Source organism: Solanum verrucosum, unplaced genomic scaffold (assembly GCF_900185275.1).
Source record: "Solanum verrucosum unplaced genomic scaffold, falcon-dt-bn FXZP01000053.1, whole genome shotgun sequence".
Lineage (NCBI taxonomy): Eukaryota > Viridiplantae > Streptophyta > Magnoliopsida > Solanales > Solanaceae > Solanum > Solanum verrucosum.
This window is the reverse complement of record NW_026020152.1, coordinates 722,839-746,945: the sequence shown is the minus strand read 5'-3', so window position 1 is coordinate 746,945 and position 24,107 is coordinate 722,839. Positions and strand designations below refer to the sequence as shown.

The 24,107-nt window shown below is 31.7% G+C and overlaps 4 protein-coding genes and 1 non-coding gene across 5 annotated transcripts in view; 3 read left to right on the top strand and 2 right to left on the bottom strand.

Annotated features, from left to right (window-relative positions):
• Positions 1-24,107, top strand: part of LOC125828165 (isopentenyl phosphate kinase) — a 295,006-nt gene that overhangs the window by 110,162 nt on the left and 160,737 nt on the right. The gene's annotated exons all lie outside the window — the stretch shown is intronic.
• LOC125828183 (probable peroxygenase 5) lies at positions 8,399-10,893 on the top strand. The gene is made up of 6 exons (XM_049507504.1): positions 8,399-8,441; positions 8,597-8,698; positions 9,112-9,197; positions 9,752-9,846; positions 10,241-10,366; positions 10,609-10,893. Exons 1-6 carry the CDS (start codon positions 8,408-8,410, stop codon positions 10,745-10,747), a joined length of 582 nt encoding a protein of 193 aa, XP_049363461.1. The 5' UTR covers positions 8,399-8,407; the 3' UTR covers positions 10,748-10,893.
• On the bottom strand, positions 11,049-11,122 carry TRNAI-AAU (transfer RNA isoleucine (anticodon AAU)). The gene has a single exon. It is a non-coding gene; the product is annotated as a tRNA-Ile (tRNA).
• On the bottom strand, positions 12,108-15,534 carry LOC125828111 (transcription factor MYB124-like). Its single transcript, XM_049507418.1, has 12 exons — positions 15,460-15,534; positions 15,182-15,231; positions 14,673-14,729; positions 14,492-14,564; positions 14,217-14,272; positions 13,972-14,121; positions 13,770-13,888; positions 13,523-13,647; positions 12,865-13,004; positions 12,572-12,792; positions 12,330-12,469; positions 12,108-12,224 (listed from the first exon to the last, which is right to left on the bottom strand). The coding sequence occupies exons 1-12, from the start codon at positions 15,532-15,534 to the stop codon at positions 12,123-12,125; spliced, it is 1,308 nt and encodes a 435-aa protein (XP_049363375.1). The 3' UTR covers positions 12,108-12,122.
• On the top strand, positions 19,807-20,892 carry LOC125828190 (kirola-like). Its single transcript, XM_049507512.1, has 2 exons — positions 19,807-19,993; positions 20,636-20,892. The coding sequence occupies exons 1-2, from the start codon at positions 19,807-19,809 to the stop codon at positions 20,890-20,892; spliced, it is 444 nt and encodes a 147-aa protein (XP_049363469.1).

Here is a 24,107-nt window from a genome sequence, read left to right as displayed (position 1 = left end):
GTTAAATTAATCATTCAACATTTAATATTACAATTTAGATATTAAAAAGCTATATAGAAAGTACTATGAATTATAATTTTTCTTATATATATATATATATATATATATATATTTTTTTTTTTAATATATATATATATATTTTTAACAAACATTCTGCATTTTATTCATCTTAACTCAAAAGTACAATGATATGAGGGAGATACAAAAAGTAGCTTACTTCTCCCTAATTTGAAAGGATTTAAACTCCTATTTGAGATGAAGAAAATGCAAAAGATGATTGAAATCTTGGTCATAACCAAATGACACCAAGTTTTCAAATCTAACAATCTATCAAAAGGCAGATTCTAAACGAAAATTCATCTCAAGGCGGGTCCCAGATGATCTCTATCTTCTTTTTTCGGATAGTTATGAAGTTAGCCATATTCCATCTATCCATAGTCATAAGGCCTTTATCCTCTTCTTATTTCAAGTCTCTTGATAAACAATTCGCTTGAAAACGATTAACATTTTTATACATCAAATTAAAGACCTTAAAATTTAGGGGTGTTCATTCGGTTTTTCGGTTTGAGTTTATACTATTCGGTTTGAGTTTTTTGGTTTTTGATTTTGAAGAAGTGTAACCCAATCGAAACCTAAATAAATTCGGTGTGGTTTGATTTTTCTCTTTTCAGTTTGGTTATTCGATTTTGTCAATAATTAGAAACATAATCAAAGTTATATTTGCAATTTGAAAAAATAATACATATATACAAGGAGGGAAATATACTTTCTAACATAAATCACAAGTAAAACATGAAACACAATACTTAAAAGTATATGTCAATTATACATGTCCAAACATAAAATATATATAAAATCCTAAACCAAACCAAAAAAATAAACAAAGTAAATTATTAATTCAAAACCAAACAAAAAAAAAAACAAAAAACCAATTCAAATTAGAATTTAATTTGATTTTTCTATTTAATCCAAATAATGCACACCCCTGTATTATTACTTTTCATCCTAAAATTATGATGATAAGTCTAATTAATTAACTCATCTTACCTTTGGTTAATTGTATGTCTAACCTATCTTAGGGCGTAAATTTCCGTACTAATTAAACTATTAAAACCTTAAACTAAAAGAAATCAAACAATATATGTAGCTTCTTGTGACATTGCGTATAGGCAAAACATATAGAGAACGTCGACTTACCTCTGTTTCAATTTATTTGTGTTATTTTTTTTTTTAGTTTGTTTCTAAAATTTATTTTATATATATTTTTTTATTTTTTTTCAAATAACATGTCTAAAATAATAAGATACGATACATTTTGTATATTTTTAATTTAAAATTACGAAATTTTAAAAAAAATCTACTTTTTAAAATTACGTATCAAAATAAAATCAAATAAACAAATTAAAATGAAAGAAATATTAGACTGATTTCTTGTAAAGCTTAAGACTTCAAATGTAGCTGTTGGTCAACATTTTAATATTAATATTTTATATATTAATTTGTTAAAAGTTTGGGTCAAATGATGCCTTTGCTGTCAAGTTATCCGTTGGTGGTAATTCATTTGTCTCAACGGTTGGAAAGATATTTGGAGCGTTACTCCATTTGGAGTAAGTGCTGATGTTACTGACTGTTTCTCTTGCAGCATCGTTTAGTGGCATCTTGGCCATAAGTTCTCCGTATTATTTCTCCATTATCTCACTCTTTATTTCTTCATTATACCTTGTAACTTATGTAACTCCTAAGGTCATTATCTTCACTATTTACTACACCATTTATCTTCCTATTCATTGCTAGGAAGACTTCTTCTAGTATAAATAGTGGTGGTCTTCATTTGGTTTGTTACACACAACATATAAGAAAAATATAGAGTGAAAGAGTTAGTAAAAAAGAGAGTTCTTATTAGTGGAAGGGAGGTGTTTCTTTTGTGGAGCTTTGGACTCAACTCTTGTCCAGAGTCGTTGAGTTATAATTTGTGAAGACTGTTGTATCCTGGAGGGGACAAGTCAAGAGGACTACAGCTGGACCGGTGAAAACATTTGTTGCAGTGGGCTTGAATCTCCTTAAAGAGAGCGAGATATCCGCGCCTCAGCCTGAAGAGATTTATTTTCTTCATATTTATTTTCAATTGTAATCTTGTATTTTTATTATCTTGTAAGTTTTTCACTAACAATTTTAAGGAGATTCATTATGGCTACAATTGAAAAAAACGCGGATGTCAAGATGGGAGACCTTAACAAGCCATTTCGGTTCAATGGTAACCATTTTAAGAGATGGAAGGGTAAAATATTTTTCTACTTGAGTCTTCTCAATGTTTCTTATGTGTTAACTGAGAAGAATCCTAATAAAGTAAACATCACCTCTATGAATGATGATGAAACTATTTCTCATCTAGAGAAAGTGGAAAAGTACGATGGTGATTTCTATAAGTGTCGGTATTATATTCTTAATTGTCTATCTGATAATTTTTATGATTATTATGATAGAACTTACTCTAGTGCAAAGAAAATTTGGAAAGCGTTGCAGAGTAAGTATAATACCGAAGAGGCTGGAGCGAAAAAATATGTGGCTAGTAGATTTTTTCGTTTCCAAATGGTGGACAATAAATCAGTGGTAGACCAAGCTCAAGACTTTATAATGATTGTTGGAGAGCTAAGGTCCGAGGAGGTAAAAATTGGAGATAACCTTATTGTTTGTGGCATAGTAGATAAACTTCCACCTTCTTGGAAGGAATTTCAAAAAACTATGCGCCACAAACAAAAGGAAACCTCTCTTGAAACCTTGATAATGAAAATTCGCATGGAAGAAGAGGCAAGAGGCCAAGATGCACTTTCACAAACAGAAGAGAACAACATCACAACGAAGGTAAATTTAATTACTTCAAATAATGCTACTCCTGAAACTCACAAAAATATTTCTTTGAAGCCTAAGAAGAAAAAGTTCAAGAAAAATAATGGTAGACCTTCCAAGAAAAATAATGGTGAAAATAACCAAGCACAAAATCAACAAGTTCAAGATAAGGGACCGTGCTTTGTTTGTGGCAAGAGTGGGCATATTGCTCGATTTTGCAGATTCCGAAAACGTGGTCCTAACCCTCAGGCAAACGTTACCGAAGAACCTTTTGTGACGGTGATTACCGACATAAGCATGGTTGAGAATGTTGATGGATGGTGGGCTGACTCTGGTGTAAACTGTCATGTCTGTTATGACAAAGACTGGTTTAAAAAATATACTCATTTTGAGGAGCCCAAAACCATCATGCTTGGTGATTCTCACACAACTCAAGTGCTTGGAACGGGAGATGTCGAATTGTGTTTTACTTCTGGAAGGGTATTAACTTTGAAAGATGTACTTTATACTCCTTCTATGAGGAAAAATTTGATGTCTAGTTTTCTTTTTAATAAAGCAGGCTTTAAACAGATTATTGAGTCTAATCAATATGTACTAGTGAAGAAGGGTATTTTTGTGGGAAAGGGGTATGCATGTGATGGGATGTTCAAACTGAATGTTGAAATGAATAAAACTTCTACTTCTGTTTACATGCTTTCTTCTACCAATTTTTGGCATGCTCGTTTGTGTCATATTAATGACCGTTATGTTGGAATCATGAGTAGTTTAGAAATAATCCCAATGGTTGAAAAGAATTTTGAAAAGTGTGAGGCTTGTAGTAAAGCCAAAATCACTAAAAGGCCTCATTTTCAAGTTGAAAGAAAAACTGATTTGTTAGAATTAGTTCATACTGATATTTGTGAACTTGGTGGAATTTTAACTCGTGGAGGTAATAGATATTTTATCAGTTTCATTGATGATTTTTCTAAGTTTACATATGTTTACTTGATGAAAAATAAAAGTGATGCTTTTGAAAATTTCAAAACTTATCTCCATGAGGTTGAAAATCAGTTTGGAAGAAAAATAAAAAGAATTAGAAGTGATAGAGGCCGTGAATATGAGTCAAATGAGTTTAATTCTTTTGTTAGATCATTGGGAATAATTCATGAAACTACTCCTCCTTACTCTCCTTTATCTAATGGAGTAGCGGAAAGGAAAAATAGAACTGTGGTTGAATTGACTAATGCCATGCTTATTGAGTCACATGCACCTTTAAATTTTTGGGGTGAAGCTATTTTAACTTCTTGTTATGTGTTGAATCGTGTGCCTCATAAAAAGTCTAAATTGACACATTTTGAATTGTGGAAAGGTTACAAGCCAAGTTTGGGATATCTAAGAGTTTAGGGTTGTCTAACCTTTGTGAGGCTAATGGATCCCAAGATTACAAAGTTGGATAAGAAAGTTACTACTTGTGCTTTTCTTGGTTATGCTTCAAATAGTACAGTTTATAGATTTTTTAATCTTGAAGATAATATTGTGATAGAATCGGGTGATGCTATTTTTCATGAGAATAAATTTCCTTTTGATTCTAAAAATAGTGGGGGTCAAAGGATTGAACAAAATATTTTGTCACTACCTAGTTCTTCTACTTCTACTTTGAAAAATAAAGAAGTTGATGATTTTGAGTTAAGAAGAAGTAAAAGTGCTAGAGTAGAAAAAGATTTTGGTCCTGATTTTTATGTGTTTAATGTTGGAGATGACCCTCTCACTTTGAAAGAAACATTATCTTCACATGATTCTATTTTTTGGAAAGAGGCTGTAAATGATGAAATGGAATCACTAATTTCTAATAAAACTTGGAAACTAGTTGATTTACCACTGGGTTGTAAAACAATTGGTTGCAAATGGGTCTTAAGAAAAAAGTTGAAACCGGATGATTCTATTGATAAATATAAGGCTAGACTAGTTGCAAAAGGTTTTAAACAACTAGAAGGCCTAGAATTTTTTGATACTTTTTCACCGGTAACAAGAATTACATCCATAAGACTTTTAATTGCTATGGCTGCAATTTTTGATTTGCAAATTCATCAAATGGATGTAAAAACTGCTTTTTAAAATGGAGACCTAAATGAGGAAATTTATATGGATTAACCTGAGTCTTTTGTTGAAGCAGGCCAAGAAAGCAAAGTATGTAAACTTACTAAATTCCTATATGGCTTGAAACAGGCACCTAAACAATGGCATGCAAAATTTGATTCCTACATGATTGAAAATGGTTTTAAAACAAATGAGTGTGATAAGTGCATATATCATAAGTCTTGGAATAATTCACATGTGATTATTTGCCTATATGTTGATGATTTATTGATCTTTGGCTCTAACATGAATGTTATTAATGAAGCTAAGAATATTCTTAGAAGTCATTTTGATATAAAAGATCTTGGTGAGGCAAATTTTATTCTTGGAATAAAAATAACAAGAACATGTGATGGAATTTTCCTTGACCAGTCACATTATGTTGAGAAAATTTTGAAAAAATATAACTTTCTTGATTGCAAGCATGTTGCTACTCCTTTTGATTCAAGTGTTCACTTATTTCCTGTTGAAAGTGAAAATGATGTAATAAATCAAAAGGAATATGCTAGCATAATCGAAAGTTTGAGGTATGTGACTGATTGCACTAGGCCTGATATTGCATATGCAGTAGGAGTACTTGGCAGGTTTACAAGCAAGCCAGGTAATGAACATTGACATGTTGTAACAAGAGTTATGAGATATTTAATTGGAACGAAAAATTGTGGTTTGTTCTATAAAAAATATCCTGCTGTACTTGAAGGCTTTTGTGATGCAGATTGGAACACTTTATCAGGTGATTCCTGTTCTACCACTGGTTATGTCTTTACTTTAGGTGGTGGTGCTGTTTGTTGGAGATAAAAAAAGCAAACTATTATTGCTAACTCTACCATGGAGGCTGAACTAATTGTTTTAGCTTCAGCTAGTGAGGAAGCGAATTGGTTAAGAGATTTGTTATTTCAAATACCTTATTTTGAAAAACCAATTCCTCCTATTTTAATTCATTGTGATAGCACCGCTGCAATTGGTAGAGTTCAAAATCGTTATTACAACGGTAAATTCAGACCTATAAGAAGGAAACATAGTAATGTAAGATCATATTTGACAAATGGTACCATTAATGTTGATTATATCAAATCTTGTGATAATCTTGCAGATCCTCTTACTAATACCTTAACAAGAGAAAAAGTCTGAAGCACATCGAGGGGGATGGGATTGAAGCCTACAAATACGTGAGTCATATATGAGGAAACCCAACCTGGGGACTAGAGATCCTATAACCAGGTTCAAAGGGAAAAACTAATCATATGATGACTTCTTGTGAAAAATGCACTATCTTTTTATTCCCTCCCTATGATGTGAGTGCATTGTTTCCTGTAGTGATTTGTGAAGGTTGAGTTGACAAAACTCTTAATGAATATATGTTACCCGTATGGGTGGAGTGTTAAGCTTACAGGAGCACTCTCGACAGATTTCACCTATGTGATGTGTGGAAGTAGGTCGCTTCCTATGAGAGTTTGGCTTATTCTCAAAAGCACTCATGAAACCGGGATAGCACATGGCCATAACATGCTGGCTTTAAAGCTCATGTCAACACCTTGATTATTATGTGTGAGCAGTGATATTTTATTTCCCTTAAGCAGTCATAGTTCAAGTCTGATACCACTACGACTCTGGAGTAAAAGTTAATGTTTCACTAAGTGGAGGTTCAATGCAGAGCACACCTTCATTATGCATAGTAATCTTCCTTCAGCTGATAGACTCTCTTATGTAATATTAAAATGAGTGGGGGATTGTTGGTCAACATTTTAATATTAATATTTTATCTATTAATTTGTTAAAAGTTTGGAGTCAAATGGTGCCTTTGCTGTCAAGTTATCCGTTGGTGGTAATTCATTTGTCTTAACGGTTGGAAATATATTTGGAGCATTACTCCATTTGGAGTAAGTGCTGATGTTACTGACTGTTTCTCTTGCAGCATCGTTTAGTGGCATCTTGGCCATAAGTTCTCCATATTATTTCTCCATTATCTCATTCTTTATTTCTCCATTATACCTTGTAACTTATGTAACTCCTAAGGCCATTATCTTCACTATTTACTACACTATTTATCTTCTTATTCATTGCTAGGAAGACTTCTTCTAGTATAATAGTGGTGGTCTTCATTTGGTTTGTTACACACAACATATAAGAAAAATATAGAGTGAAAGAGTTAGTAAAAAAAAGAGTTCTTATTAGTGGAAGGGAGGTGTTTCTTTTGTGGAGCTTTGGACTCAACTCTTGTCCAGAGTTGTTGAGTTATACTTTGTGAAGGTTGTTATATCCTGGAGGGGACAAGTCAAGAGGACTACTGCTGGACCGGTGAAAAGATTTGCTGCAGTGGGCTTGAATCTCCTTAAAGAGAGCAAGATATCCGCGCCTCAGAAGAAATTTATTTTTTTCATATTTATTTTCAATTGTAATCTTGTACTTTTATTATCTTGTAAGTTTTTCACTAACAATAACTAATGTTCTGTCAGCGTAATAGCTGGATAATTTTATTTTTATTCTTTTGTGCCTCATTATTGATTATTGTAGTTTGTTAGTACTTTCTACGTTCCAAGTTAGAGTTAATATATATTAATCTGTTATTAAACGTTTATTTAGTAAAAAAAAATTATTTTATTTTGTATCAATAAAATTACTTTGCTTTAATGTTTTATTTGAGAGCTCGACTATTTTAAATTCATAATGCCCTATTCGAGTAAAAATATTCTTCTTCAAAAAGATTTGAACCTGAAATCTCTGATTAAAGAAAGAACAACCTCCCGTGCATGACGTCAATACAGTCTTCACATATTGCGTACACGGAGTTGCATTAAATTAGAAGTTGGTTAACAAGAACAGAAATTGGCTATAAATAGCCAATACTTATTTGAGATTAAATCAACTCATTTTGGGGACTCCTTTTTTAAGGTGTGCTTCATCTCTCTCTCCCTCTCCCTCTCCCTCTCTTCTCACATAGACACATACACATCTTTATTAAAGTTACAATATTTTATCCACTTTTTCAATATTTTAGGTCTTGTTCAAATGTTTAAAATAGGCGTAATACTTAAACGTACCTTTTAATCTGGCTTCAGTTGATATTCATGTCCTTCAATGCACAAATAAACATTTAACCTTGTATAAAGTTTAGCAAACAGACACGTGTGCTATGTAGCATTCTACATGACAATTCTCATCCTATGTGTATTACGTTACGTAAAACGTATATGTCTACTTATTCAATTTTATATCTAAGTGTCTACTAATAATGCACACCCAAAATTAGAGAACATGGATATCAAATGAAACTAAGTTAAAAAGTACATTTATGTATTATGCCTTTAAAATATTTTAAAATACATGTTACGTGTTAATTAATTATACATCAAGTTCCCCCACAAAAGCTTGAATTCTCCCTTTATTTTCTATTGATTGCACAGTCCTCTTATATTTTCGTTGGATATGTTATTATATAGTTTCCATGGCTAGCTCAACCAGTTGCAGTCAAGCTGACGGTACGTATAAGTTTTTTTTTTTTTTTTTATGATCATATAGTTTTTTAATATGATGGAGCGTTGTTTGCTTATTCACATTTATTAGATAGTAAAAATAGATTTTAAATTTATTTATCCTATTCTATATAAAATCTGCGTACATTCAATCCATGCAGGAATAATTGCAAATAATCATGAGCTCACGCCTTTGGAAAAGCATGTCATGTTCTTCGATATCAATAATGATGGAATAATTTACCCTTCAGAAACGTACCAAGGTTTTTGATTCTTTTCTTTCCTAGTCGCTATTAAAAAAATCATTATTTTTTCCTGAAATTTTTATTGGAAAATGTTCAGAAACTATAGATTTTTAATTGAATCAGTATGAAAAGAAAAAAAAAAGTATAATTGTTTCATATGGAAAAATTAGAAAATTTTCCACTATTTTTGTGAGAATATGGTTTCTGTTTCCAACCATGCATTTTTCGAGTGTGCTGGTTCGGTGGAAAATGAATGAAAAAATCATATTCTATAACATAAATTTTTCATTGATTTGTGGTGGAGAAAATATTTGTTTCTATTAGTGAAATTTAATAAACATAGAGTTCTTTTTTTTCCTATTATTTTATACACTAATATATATTTTCTTGACTTGACCTAAATATTTTCTGATTTATAATTATTTTTTCAGCTTTTAGAAAGATGGGACGTGGTATTTTCCGTTCTATGTTTGCTGCTGTTCTCATTCATTTTAATTTCAGTCACAAGACTCGACCGGTAATTTCCTTATAATTAAGTCGTTTATATATATATATCGAGGGTATTTCTGAAACAACTTCTCTATCTCTGTGAGATAGTGATAAGATTTATGTACACTCTACCTCCCTAGACCCCACCTTGTGGGATTTCACTAAGTATATGTTGTATCTTTTTCTTTATCTATGGTTCCATAATAAAATTTTGGTAATTTTTTTTTTTAAGTTGGTATAATTTGTCAAGTAGAATTCTCTATTGACTTAGAAATTAGATTAGGGACCATGCATATTTGATAAAAGGCCAAATTTATCTTGATTTGCTAAAACAAACCTGTAAAAAATAATAATCTGTTTTTAATATAAAGTCAAGTAAAATGAAACAGACAGAGTACTTCCTTTTTATGAAGTTTCCTAAAGTAATTTAGACTTGGATATTTTTCAAAGTAAACTTAGGTCATTGAAAGTGTATCACAAATAAGTCATCTTTGGATATTATTTATACTAATATGTTCTCAACAATAGAATTTATTCTAATTTTATGTGATACTATATGTTTTTTTTTTGTGTGTGTCACAGGGAAAATGCCCATCTTTATTCTTCCCCATTGTGGTAGAAAATATTAAATATGCCATACATGGTAGTGATTCTGGTGCCTATGACTCTGAAGGGAGGTAAATTCATACCTACCTAATAAATAATTAAATTCTGGCTTTGTATAGATATTTAACCAATATTTATATATATATATATATATATATATATATATAAATTGAGCAAAAATTAATGAGTTTTTTGTGAATTCACACATAACATGTTGGATCCGCTCATGTGGACCAAAGTGACTATGTATAGTTACATTTGGTCCAGTTAGGAGCGGAGCTAGTAAGGGTTCAGAGGTTTCATTCGAGCTTCTTTCAACGAAAAATTACATTGGTTATATATATATATATATAGTTGAACCTTCTTCGGCTTTTTGTGTGTTTACTTGTTCATATTTTAAACCCGTCTTATTGAAAATTCTGACTCTGCCACTGCCTATATTGATTTGACTTACTATTGTTCAAGGTTTGTGCCAGAGAAGTTTGAGGAGATCTTTAAGAAGCATGCACATCAAAATGCAGATTCTTTAACCTACAATGAAGTGAAAGAATTGCTCAAGACCAATAGAAAACCAAAGGACTACTATGGATGGTATCCTCTCTTTCTTTGTTTTTATTAGTTGTTATTCTCTCCGTCTCAATTTTCGTGATCTGACCAGATACATAATTTAAGATATTAAAAATAAAAGATAAACTTTTGAAATATATGATCTAAAACAATATTTTCGAGCATTAAACCTCTATACAAAGTGCAATTATCTTTATTTCCTTTTTGGTTAGATTGTTCTCCTTATTTTAATTTAATTTTAACCCAATTTTTTTTCATATGTGTAGGGCAAATGCTTTTGTAGATTGGAATTCTTTATATGATTTAGGCAAAAATAAGAATGAAATATTGACAAAAGAAACTGTAAAAGCTGTCTATGATGGAAGTCTTTTTGAGCAAATAGCAAAGGAGCATGCTTCAAAATAGTAAACTTTATAGTTCCACTATATATTAATTAAGTTATTGTATTATGTTGTTAATGTTACTATTGTTGTTATAATGCTATGTATTTTTTTATTTTTATGTATTTATAGTCTCCTAGAATTACTGAAAATAAATAAATTGAGGAGCACCTGAAAATCTTGTCTCTACTTATTATATACACACGAAAATCGCCTTTTGCTTTTTGTCTTTTATTAAGAGACTCTACGATAGACGGAATTTTAGAATCTCATAATTTGCAAGAATAAACGATTTTCCAAAGAGGTTTGAAAATTCTAAAAAGAAGTGGCCCATGCAGGTCTCGAACCTGCGACCTTCGCGTTATTAGCACGACGCTCTAACCAACTGAGCTAATGGGCCAATTGCTTATATATTGATATTTATCCAACATACTATCAAGCAAGGATTTAGCATCGAAAGGACATTTGACCATGAATTTTTTCCCCACTTTTTTCTAGAGTTGAACTCCAAAAAACATGTTTTGACAGAATTTGAAAAACAACAAAAAGGTGTTTTCATTTTTTTTCACTCCAAATTACTCACAAAAAGTTAAAAACAACATCAATTAGTATTAATATTGGTCAAACAAAATGTAACTCCAATTTTTCAATATCATTTTCACTGTGAAAATAAAAATAATAGTATTTTTTTTTTCAAATTTCACAATGAAATATGGTCAAACGTCCAATTATTGTGCCTTGTAATTTCAAGATATTCAATATACAGGAACAACAAAATTGAAACTACATCACAAATTTTAATCCATTGAAAATAATTGCAAAGATTCTAGGCATGATATACATAAGTAGTACATAATAATACATTGAATGCTTTAAATTTAAATACTAAGCTTTAATTCATATAGAATTCCATCCATCCTTCTGCCTCTACCTTTTGCTTTTTAATAATGATCACACTTGACTAACACTACCACCAACTATACCAGATTATGTTGGTCGGACTCTTCAAAAATTCTTTTTGAGTGTGTGTAGATCCTTCAAACATGCATAGCTTTTAAAGAATCTGACAAGGGTACGACAACATTTTTAAAGAGTCCGAGCAACTTAGCCACCAGAAAGCCTTGGAAGAAGCTCTACAAATAACTATCTTCTTTTACATACTCTGTAAACTTTGGTGAGTTCCAATTTGTAACTACTACACTATTATGTTATCTACAATAAGCTTATCAAATGCCAAAAACTTATGGATACATCGAATACCTCCATTCGAGTTCCATGATGACACACACAAGAAATGAGACACATTAAGAAAACATACTAGGTACACGTCTATGTCTGTGTGTGTGTGCGCGCTCGTGCCCTGCATTTTTGTATGTGTCATCAGAAAGGATGCAAACTGATCATAGGCTTTGGAGGAGTGCCCTTTTGCAAGATGGAGGTTTCGTGGTTCGATGAGGAGATGTAGACTCAACTCCAAGTGTCTTCAATAGGAATTGTCTCTCCTGAAAAATGCTAGTTAGTTTCTAACAATGTCTCAAATAAGCAACTTATAACAGTTTGTTGTTGGATTTAGTTCCGAAGCATTACATAAAGCAATGATTGCTTACACTTTCGGAAAACTTTGGGCTGGGAATTGCTTCAGCTAATGATCTGAATTGCGGAGTTACTTGAAGAGGAGAAGGATATTCACATTCAGCTGTTGCTGATACATCATTGTCCTTCATTTCATCACAAACAGGCAGAGTATCTGACGTAATCAAAATCATCATTTTTATAAGAATAAAACATTTCAGATTTCAGCATAGCTATCTAGAATAGTCACTATGTAATATGAAATTCTTCGTCGTACCATGAGGGAATGAAAGATCACAGAAAATTCCATTTTCCAACTCTTGAACTCCAGTTTGATCACCTATTTGAGACTTTTGCAAACCAGATTGAATCTCCTGATCATGCGCACACGTCTTAACTTGACTTTCTTCTGTTTTATTACTCAATGCATGCAACATCAGAGTTGATCCGGTATTGTACTCTGAACTGCCACCAGACTCTTGAGATAAAGCAAGTTGCCTGTATGTACATCTAGATTTTAGACTAGTCTGCACTAGGAAAAATGAGCTTGTGTTAGTCAGTAATCAATACCTTTTAGATGGTCGGTTCCTTTCGTTACTACTTGAGTTTGTTATCAGATTCTTATGAGTATTGTGTCCAGAATTCATCTCTGTATGCCGGAACTTGAGCATATCACCTTCCTTCATCCGATTAAGAAAATCATCGACTACCTGCAAAATATTCAGATCATCCCATAAGAGGCAGTGTTATCTATACCAAAAAGCATGAAAAGGCTTTAAGGTCCGTCGAGGCTTTAAGCACAAATAAAGTGTGAGCTTTAACAAGAAAAGGTGCAATGGAGAAAAACATACAAATATATCTGTTTAGTGGCCAAGACTAATAATTATAAGCATGAATAACAAACATATGGATAAAGAAACAAAATTATTTTAGGATAAAGTAAAATTTCAATTGTTTAGTGTCGCCTCCTCAGGACATGCTCATTCACAAAGAAAAGTTTGTCTTAAAGCCGTGATGATGACACTAAAGCACACATTAAGCGAAGTGAAGAGCTCAATGTGTTTTGAGCCTCGCTTCAAGGCTTAAGCGCGCCTTTTACAGCTTGTTGCTTCCTCAACGAGATTACAACTTCTGCAACCACTAATGTAAAAAATAGCTTACCTAGAAAAATATAACTTCTTAGATACAGAAAAAATGAAGAACAAAAATTACAACTAATTAACCTTACCTTCCAAGCATTTTCAAGACTCTGGTTAGTGTTTTTCGAATCAACTTTGAGTGCCAGTGAGTTCAGTAATTCTTCTTGTTGCATCAACACATTTATCTTTCGATCATTCTTCTTAAGGAACGTTCCTTGAAAATCCATAAAAAAGTTCGTTACATAATCATTTTGCTCAATAGAAATAATCAATGATATGTTCTCTCATCTAATATTCGACTGTCCCTTTACAAAGTTTACTGTCAAAGATTGTTACCATTTTCATATGTGTCTTTCAAGTTATTGACATTCTGAGCAAGCACTGCAAATGGATGTCTAAGCGGTTGATTATTATTCGGACAATCATCAACCGAGCTTTCTATAGTATGGCTCCTCCTGCATCACGACGATTGTATGTTATATAATACATAACTTTAGTCTCTCTGAGACATAATTTAACAATGTAGCATTCATTTTACCTCAGCTTCTTAATAGGAACGGAAACATCACATATTCTGTCAGTATCGAGCTTATTTGAAAACGTAACCCTGTTTTCTTCAGCCATTGCTTCATGTTTTGCTTTCTTTTTGCAGATTGTAGTGAACCTGTTCTTCACAGCATTATCCGTTCTGTATTAACGCGAAAAAAAAGTTCAGAACACGAAACATTCCTAACTGAAAACTGAAATTTCTAGCAATTAGTACCAAAATACAATGCTGTTTACCTGCCTGATACCACTTTGGCAATTTCAGTCCATCTGTTTCCAAAAATCTTTTGAGCCTGCAAACGCGCAAGCAATCTTTTTCTATCAGATATGTACATTGTAATCACAATTCATTATCAGATACTTATTAAGATTCAGACGTCTTAATCTTAATGGAAACAAATAAGGCCTTATTCACATCAGTCGAACAAGTTTGTAAAAGATTACAAAACCAAATCTCCCAAATAAAAACGCGACTTAAGTACAATGTTGCAATCAACATAACATCATTTTACCGCGCATAAAAGCATATCTTCTTCGGGTGACCATCCACCTTTTTTGAAATCAGAGTTCAAATAAGTGAACCATCTGCAGATTTTTTGTAAAAACACAATCACATTAGTTAACCAAAAGACAAAAAATACAGTAAATGAAAAAGGGGGAAATGTCAAATACAGAGAACATTTTGGAACAAACCTTCTTTTGCATTGTCTAGTTGTTTTATCCTTGAAGTTTGATGCTATGACAGTCCAACTATATCATACATCATGAAGGAAAAAAAAACCATTTAGCTTCAAATGGCGGAGATAGTAAGGGCTCAAGGACAATTATTTTTTACAGTATATATGTTCGATGTTGAACCCCATTCGACTTATTCGTACGTTTACTTCTTCATATTCTAAACCCTCAACCCTCCTAATGAAAATTCTGACTCTGTCATCAGGACGCCTTTCATAGCCATATGGACAAACTTTTTGGTCTTATTAGATACCAAAAATATGGCCCTTTTAAAGATTATTGAATATTTTCAAAGGTTGATTTCTTAGCTGGTAATTCAACTAATAGTTATTATCTTGAAAAGTCATATTTCTTCTTGATTTCAATTTTTCCTTAACAAAGAAAATGACTTTCTATAATAACTAGTCGAGTGATCATTTGAGAAATCAACTAAAAAAAAAAAGAATCAAAAGGATAAGTGACATTACTTGTCATCAATTCCATGAATACGAATTTGCTCTCGTAGTATATCGTCCTCCTGCAACTCAAAACAAACATCAATACAAGTTGTTATCATTGACGTAGCTGCATGAATCAAAATGGATACTAGAGTGGGACCGACCTCTATAGCATCAGGTGACCAAATATGCGATGCAACAACACAACTCAAAAAGGACCAAAACAAATATAAAACAATAACCAACCAATCAATCATGTCTTAATTCCAAATTAATTAGTGTCAAATAACCATAATAACAATTAGTACCTCTTGTGACCAAGACACAATATGTCTTTCTTTTGGTTTGGCTCCATCACAATTATTTCCTTTAATCTTCTTCATTTTTCACAACTTATAATAAATAGATTGCTATGTTACAAAAGAACCTTTTGGATGAATGATTGATTTATATAGAAATGGCTTAGGGGACAAAAAGGGGGAAATAGTGCTACACTACTTGGATACCTTTCTCCTTGGATTCACTAGTTTATACTATTGGAATTCTATGCATAATGAATTCCAAAATTAGAAAATATATACTCCCTCTAGTTTGAAGTTTAAATTAAATTACTTCATTGATTTATTAATAATATTATATTTATGATCTTTAGGTCAAATTGAGCCACCTTTGGTTATAAAAAAAATTATTCAATGATTTTATGTGATACTTAAGTAAATCGGGTGACTTTTATATTATAAGATATAATTCAATAATTTTAGTGAAACAAAATAAAAATTGAGTGACGATCCGTAAAATCAACCCATAAACTTTCATATACTATCTTCCAAGTTCTAACAAGTCAAAAGGATATACTACTCCAATATTTTCAAGAAAAGAAAGGGGGAAAATGTACATGTACACAACAAGCTTTCTAGGGAGGGAATCTATAGTTGCATGTAAAAGGAACATATGGAACCCTAGGTAAAAGTTTCTAAGTTGGAAAAATGAATTCAAGTTCGGCATAATACATAAATGTGTTATTTAACTTAGTCTCAACTGACATCTATGTCTTCTAACTTTAGGTGTGCGCAAGTAGACATTTAAACTTGTATAAAATTAAACAAGCAGACACATTTATCCTACGCGATGTCCTACGTGTATTATGTCACATAGAACATGTGTGTCTACTTGTTCAATTTTATGTAAGTTTAAGTACCTATTTATGTACATTAAAAGTTGGAGGTCATAGATGTCAGCTGAAGCCAAATTAAAAGACATTGTAACATGTCATTCAAGTTCTATGTATTAATATTTATATTTATATCTTGTTTACATATCATTTTATTTTATATATCTATATGGAGCGTATGTGGTGTTGAAAAATTAAGTTATCTCAAATGACATGTGATGATAGAATAATACATATAACTTTTAGAATCATATGATAAGAGTAATTAATTAAATTCCGATGGAGAATATATTTCATTATTGCACTCTTAGATTTTGAATTCAATTGACCACTTTTTGCTTTGGTCATATCTAAATAAAAACACAAATATAAAGAAAAGAGAAATTTATGAACTTGAGTACTTTCATGAGACACATCCGTTAGTATAACATTTGCACAACACAAATAAAATATTTGGATAAATATCATAAGGAAATGGATCTCGAGCCTAAAATAATTGCAAAAATTAACATAAAGGGAAAAGTGTTTACTTAAGTTTTATAAGGAGTTCGGGGTTCTTGTCCGTCACCAACATAGTATATTTTATTCCATTAATTCCTCAGATCCGGATATTTCACGGGTTAATACCTCAGATGGTCACTCAACTATCCAGTCTTTCCTCAGAAAGTCACTCACATGGTGACTTTTTAGTGAAAATTAAATGTTGAGTGACTTTCTGAGGCAAAAGTGGATAGTTGAGTGACCATCTGAGGTATTAACCCGATATTTCACTGTCAGATCGACCTGGAGCATGCAAATTCAAGTATTTCGAAGTTTATTCAAGTATGTATTACATACATGTATGATTCACAATAGATTTATTTATGGACTTACATTAAGGAATATTAAAGGATATTGTAAACATGAAACTAACTATTAAAATCCTGAGGAATGTTATAAAGATGTACTGAGTTACAATCATAATGATGAGAAGTAATGAAAGTAACATCTTAGAAAGTTATGGACATTTACCGACTACCATAATTCTAATATTCCATTATAAGATGTATGTTATTTGATATTTTATTTCATATTTTGCAAAGTCTAAAAAGATACTCTCTTCGTCCCATTTTATGTGAGGTAGTTTGACTCGCCACGAAGTTTAAGAAAGAAATGATGAAGACTTTTAAAATTTGTGGTCCAAAATAAATGATAGAAATTTGTGTGGCTGTAAATCATTTCATTAAGGGTAAAATATATATTTTATAGTTAAATTGTTATTTAATATAAAAATGTGTCATTCTTTTTTGGACTAACTAAAAAGGAAAGTAAGTCATGGACAGAGGAAGTCTTATTTTATGGTTGAGATATGACATCCTTTCATTTATAACTTTATATCTCACACAATAGGCATATTGTGCCAATAGGTATTAGGAAAAGAAAATTAAACATATAGATATGATTTATTTTCTGCAATAGGCATGTGCTTTATAAACCGTTTGCAGTGACGTAGCTATATCGAGTGAAGGTGGTTATAAAACACACTTCAATAAAATTTATAAAAAAATATATTATGTAAATAAGTTAAAAATTATGTTTATATACATTTAAATTTTGAATATTTTTAATTAAACTTCTAATTACGTCGCTGACAATTATTTGTTCTTATAATAATATTGGTTTATTCTATCATACGACATTGGAAGTAGACATTTAAATTTGAATAAGTTAAACATACATATTTGTCTTATATGGCATTTTATGTACGTGTATTATGCCACGTAGGACATGTGTCTCTACTTATTCAATTTTATACAAGTTTAAGTATCTACTTTTGCACATCTAAAGTTAGAGGCCATATATGTCAGCTGAAGCTAAATTAAAAGACATATTTATGTATTATGTCATTCAAGTTCTATGTATTAATTAATATTTATATCTAGATCTTTATTACATATCACTTTATTTTATTTTAATCTATATGGGAGCGTATGTGGTGTTGAAAATTAAGCTATCTCAAATGACATGTGATGATGGCATATATATAACTTTTAGAATCATATGATAAGAGTAATTATATTCCAATGGAGAATATATTCAACCCTAGAGCCAAATCTCTTAATGATGAACTTGAATGGTTTTCATTATTGCATTTCTTAGATTTTGAATTCAATTGACCACTTTTTGCTTTGGTCATAACTAAATAAAAAACACAAATATAAAGAGGAGATAAATTGTGAGCTTAGTACTTTCATGAGACACATCCGTTAGTATAACATTTACTCAAACACAAATAAAATATTTGGATACATCATCAGAAGGAAATGGATCTCGAGCCAAATATAATCGCAAAAATTAACTTAAAAGAAAGAGTGTTTATTTAAGTTTTATAAGGAGTCCGGACCATGGGTATTTGCATGTCACTTATGTCGTATTCCATTCTATTAATCCCCCCAGATCCAAGTATTTCAGTGCCAGGACTGGGGTGAAAATATCCACGATCCGGACTTGAATTTGAATTTCTATATTCTGGATGAGAAACTACAAAAAATAAGATTTCATTTAGTTTTTCCCATCTCACTAGTTAGAGGAAACTTTTTTATTTCTTTCAAGTGTTTCGAAGTTTATTCAAGTATGTATAACATACATGTATGATTCGCAATAGCTTTATTTATGGACTTATATTAAGGAATACTAAAGGGTGTCGTAAACATGAAAGTAACCATTTAGATCATGAGGAAGGTTATAATTAAAGATGTACTGAGTTACAATCATAATAATGAGAAGTAATGGAAGTAACATCATAGAAGTTATGAACATTTACCGACCATGCACCATAATTCTAATATTCCATTATTATAAGATGTGTGTTATTTTATTTCATATTTTGCAAAGTCTAAAATGATATTATTTTGTGGTTGAGATATGACATCCTTCATTTATAATTTTATATCTCACACAATAGACATGTGCCAATAGGTATTAGGAAAAGAAAATTAAACAAATAGATATGATTTATTTTCTGCATTAGGCATGTGCTACAATGAAAATTATATTATATTTATAAAAAATTATATGATGTAAATAAGTTAAAAATTATGTTTATATATATATATATATATATATTAAATTTTGAACATTTTAAATAAAATTTCTAATTTCGCCGTTGACAATTATTTGTTCTTATAAAAATATTTGTTTATTCTATCACACTTTGAAGGAATATGTATGATACCTTGTAACTTCTTTTTAAAGGTAATTTTGCTATAAAAGTAAAAGGTTAGGTAACAAATTATTTTTAAAAAATAGGTAAGGTGTGAATAGCTAAAATGATATACATTAAGGGTGTAATTAAAATGATATTAACTCGTAGATGTGTGGTGGATAATGTTTCTACTAGCTAGCATTTCACATTTAATTAAAATCAATATAAATATTACAAGTTCTAAATATTTTCTCATCACTTTTTTTCACAACGTAACGCTATTCTTAAGAAGTAGAAAATATGGGTTTGAAAGGTAAATTGATTGCTTCAATGGAGATGAAGTGTGGAGAGGGCTCGTTTTTTGATATTTTTCACACTAGTACTCATCAGGTACCCAATATATGTCCTAAAAATATCGTCCATTTTGAGATTCATGAAGGTGAAATCGTAAAGACTGGTTCGATTGTTAGTTGGAAATATAACGAAGGTAACGCACATTTTTGTGGTACTCTATCTCTCCCTCAATATGATTTACTTGCATAAATTTTCTCTATTTGGAGCAGTGGCGGAGCCACCCTATCTTTAGGGGGGTCCCCGACCCCCCTTCGGCGAAAAATTATATTATTTTACATGGTTAAAATATTTTTTTATGTATATATAGTAGATGTTGAACCCCTTAAGCTACTTCGTGTGTCTATTTCTTCAGATTTTGAACCCCCTAATTAAAAATTCTGGCTCCGCCACTGATTTGGAGTATTTGATAATAACTAATAAGAAAGTTAATTTTTAAGAAAATAAACTTCATGAAAAAAATAAATTCGATGGTGTTTAATTTTCATAAATATAGTACAAGTATATCCTTTAATTTTCATAAAAGGAATATAACTTCATTCGCTTATGGGTGGAAGAAATTCTTAATTAAAATTATTTTAACTTTTACATTTTTTTTCTATTGGCTCCTACTAACACTTAAACATTACTTCTAATCATTCATCAAAGTAGTAATAACATCACAAATATTATTTTCTCACCAAATAATATTTTGTAAATGTTTAAATCTTTCATAAGGTATTGAACAGTTGAACTAGTGATAACGATCTCTTTTATTTTCTGTTTCTAATGATAATAGCTGGACAAGAAATGTATATGAAGCAATTAATTGAAACCGTCGATCCTCACAAGAAATTAATCAAATGGAAAGTTATTGAAGGAGATTTATTAGAGTTGTATAATTATTGTAATTTTACAACATCTTGTGAACGCCAGTGGACTACTTGGACAATTGAATACGAAAAGAAAACTGAAGATACCCCAGAACCCCTCCTTCACTTGGGTCTTCTCCTTGCCATGACCATGGATATAGAAAATCACCTTCTCAAAAAATAGTATATATATATACACACATTAGAAATAAGTGTGTTTGTGTGATGAATAATTTGCTAGTTCTAGCTAGCATGTGGAATAATAAATAATATAATGTCTATGTGACTATGTCCACACACATTATAAGTATGTGTGTGTTGTTGTGATGAATATTTGGCTAGTTCTAGCTAGCATGTGGAATAAATAATGTTATTTTTGATGAATATGTCGTATATGTCAGTGCCAGGTCTGGGGTGAAAATACCCACGATCTAAACTTGTATTTGAATTCCCATCTTCTGGATGGAAAATTAAAAAATAAGATGTCATTTAGTTTTTCCCATCTCACTAGTTAGAGGAAACTTTCTTATTTCTTTCAAGTGTTTCGAAGTTTATTCAAGTATGAAGTATGTATAACATACCTGTATAATCCGCAATCTTTATTTATGGGCTTATATTAAGAAATACTAAAGAATGTCATGAACATGAGATTAACCATTAAGATCATGAGGAAGGCTATAAAGATGTACTTTGTTACAATCATAACGGTGAGAAGTAATGGAAGTAGCATCTAAGAAATTATGGACATTTATCGACCACCATAATTCTAATATTCCATTATAAGATGTATGTTATTTTGCAAAATCTAAAAAGTTATTATTTTGTGGTTGAGCTATGACATCCTTCAATTTTATTTGTTATTTTATTTCATATTTTGCAAAGTCTAAAAATTTATTATTTTGTGGTTGAGATATGACATCCTTGATTTGTAATTTTACTAGATAAAGGTGCCCGTGCTATGGTCGAAATAAGTTTAATTGGTACTATTGTTGAGATTGATTAGACTAATTAACAGAAAAAGTAGTTAGAGTCAGTTAGTGCAGTTGTTAGTGTTAAACATAATTAGTTAGCTAAGTTGTTTTAGTAGTTAGCTGGTTGATTTTACATTGTTGTATAAATTAGCTTGAACATGTATTTTGTATTCTCAAGTTTTTCAATACACAGAAGAGTTTCTCTCTTCTTCTTCTTTCTTCTTCAAGCTTCTATGGAGGTTCATCACAGATTGTTAATGGAGTTTTGTATGTATTGAAGAGGCAGCCATGAATCTTGCATGGCAAGCAGCCATGACACAGGAGTTTGAGGCTTTACATGCTAATCGAACTTGGGATTTAGTTTCCTTGCCTGCAGGAAAGAAGACTATAGGGTGCAGATGGGTCTATAAAATCAAGCACAAGGCTGATGGATCTGTAGAAAGATTCAAGGCAAGATTAGTGGTGAAGGGATACACTCAACAGGCTGGAGTTGACTACACTGAAACCTTTTCACCAGTGGTGAAAATGACCACTGTCAGGACCCTAATTAGTGTAGCTATTAAGAAGGGCTGGAGGCTTTATCAATTGGATGTAAACAATGCATTTCTACATGGGGACTTGCATGAAGAAGTTTACATGGAAGCTCCTCAAGGATTGGACATGGATACTCCACAGTTGGTGTGCAAATTAAAGAAATCCTTGTATGGTTTAAAGCAAGCAAGCAGACAGTGGTATGCCAAACTCACAGAAGCATTATATTCAAAAGGATTTGTCCATTCAGCTGAGGATTATTCACTCTTCTACAAAAAATCATCCACTTCATCAATGTTTGTGGCAGTGTATGTAGATGATATAGTGCTTACAGGGACAGACTTGATAGAGATCAATAACTTAAAGTCTTTTCTGCATGACTCTTTCAGGATCAAGGATTTGGGTCAATTACACTATTTTCTTGGCTTTGAACTGTTTTATAGAAAAGATGGTGTCATCATATCTCAAAGGAAGTTCACTACAGAGTTATTAAAAGAGTTTGATTGCATGTCATATTCAACAGTGACTGCTCCATTAGAGTGTAATGTTAAGCTACTGGCAGATGAGGGACCTCTACTCAGTGACCCTACTTATTACAGAAAATTAGTGGGGAAACTTAACTTCCTTACTAACACTAGGCTGGATATAGCATATAGTGTACAACATTTGAGTCAATACATGCAAGCTCCCAGAGAGCCTCATCTCAAGGCTGCAATACATGTCCTCAGGTACTTGAAGAATGATCCTGCCCTAGGAATTTTCATGTCAAGAAACCCCACATTTACTTTAAAAGCATTTTGCGACTCAGATTGGGCCTCTTGCCCTGACTCTAGAAAGTCAGTTAGTGGATATATTGTAATGTTTGGGGCTTGTCCAATTAGTTGGAAGTCAAAGAAACAGGCTACAGTGTCTCTTTCTTCTGCTGAGGCAGAATACAGGTCTATCAGGATGGTAGTTGGAGAATTAATTTGGTTGAGAAGAATCCTGACAGAGTTTGATGTGTCTTGCACTGGTCCTACTCCTGTATATTGTGACAGTCAGGCAGCAGTCCATATAGCCAAGAATCCTGTCTTCCATGAACGTACAAAACATATAGAGGTGGATTGCCATTTCGTGAGAAACAACATACATAATGGAACCATCACCCTTCATCATGTCTCAACACATGAACAATTGGCTGATGTGTTTACTAAGGCTTTAACAGGGATCAAGCACACTGCAATATTGCGCAAGTTGGCAGTGGATTCCTCCCCTCCAACTTGAGGAGGGGTGTTGAGATTGATTAGACTAATTAACAGAAAAAGTAGTTAGAGTCAGTTAGTGCAGTTGTTAGTGTTAAACATAATTAGTTAGCTAAGTTGTTTTAGTAGTTAGCTGGTTGATTTTACATTGTTGTATAAATTAGCTTGAACATGTATTTTGTATTCTCAAGTTTTTCAATACACAGAAGAGTTTCTCTCTTCTTCTTCTTTCTTCTTCAAGCTTCTATGGAGGTTCATCACAGATTGTTAATGGAGTTTTGTCTCTAGATTTCAACAACTATAACTAATCTCCAGATACCATCCCAATGAAGCATCCAAATTATAACATGAAATAGGGAACCGTCAAAATAAAATGTAGTGGTGTTGAGTTGGTGGTCGTACATTCACTATCCCAGTATAGTGCGTTTTTCTTTGAAAATATAAATAAATACCTAATATATATATATATATATATATATATATATATATCATAAATACCACCATTAATATTATAGTAGCTATAACACGGTACGTACCTTCATGAATATATTAATTTACACAAAATATATCACACCCATATAAGAGGTCATAACCAGCAACCCTTTTAAGTTTGTGGCTATTAGATGGCTAGTCTCAGCAGGAATTCAAGAAAAGTT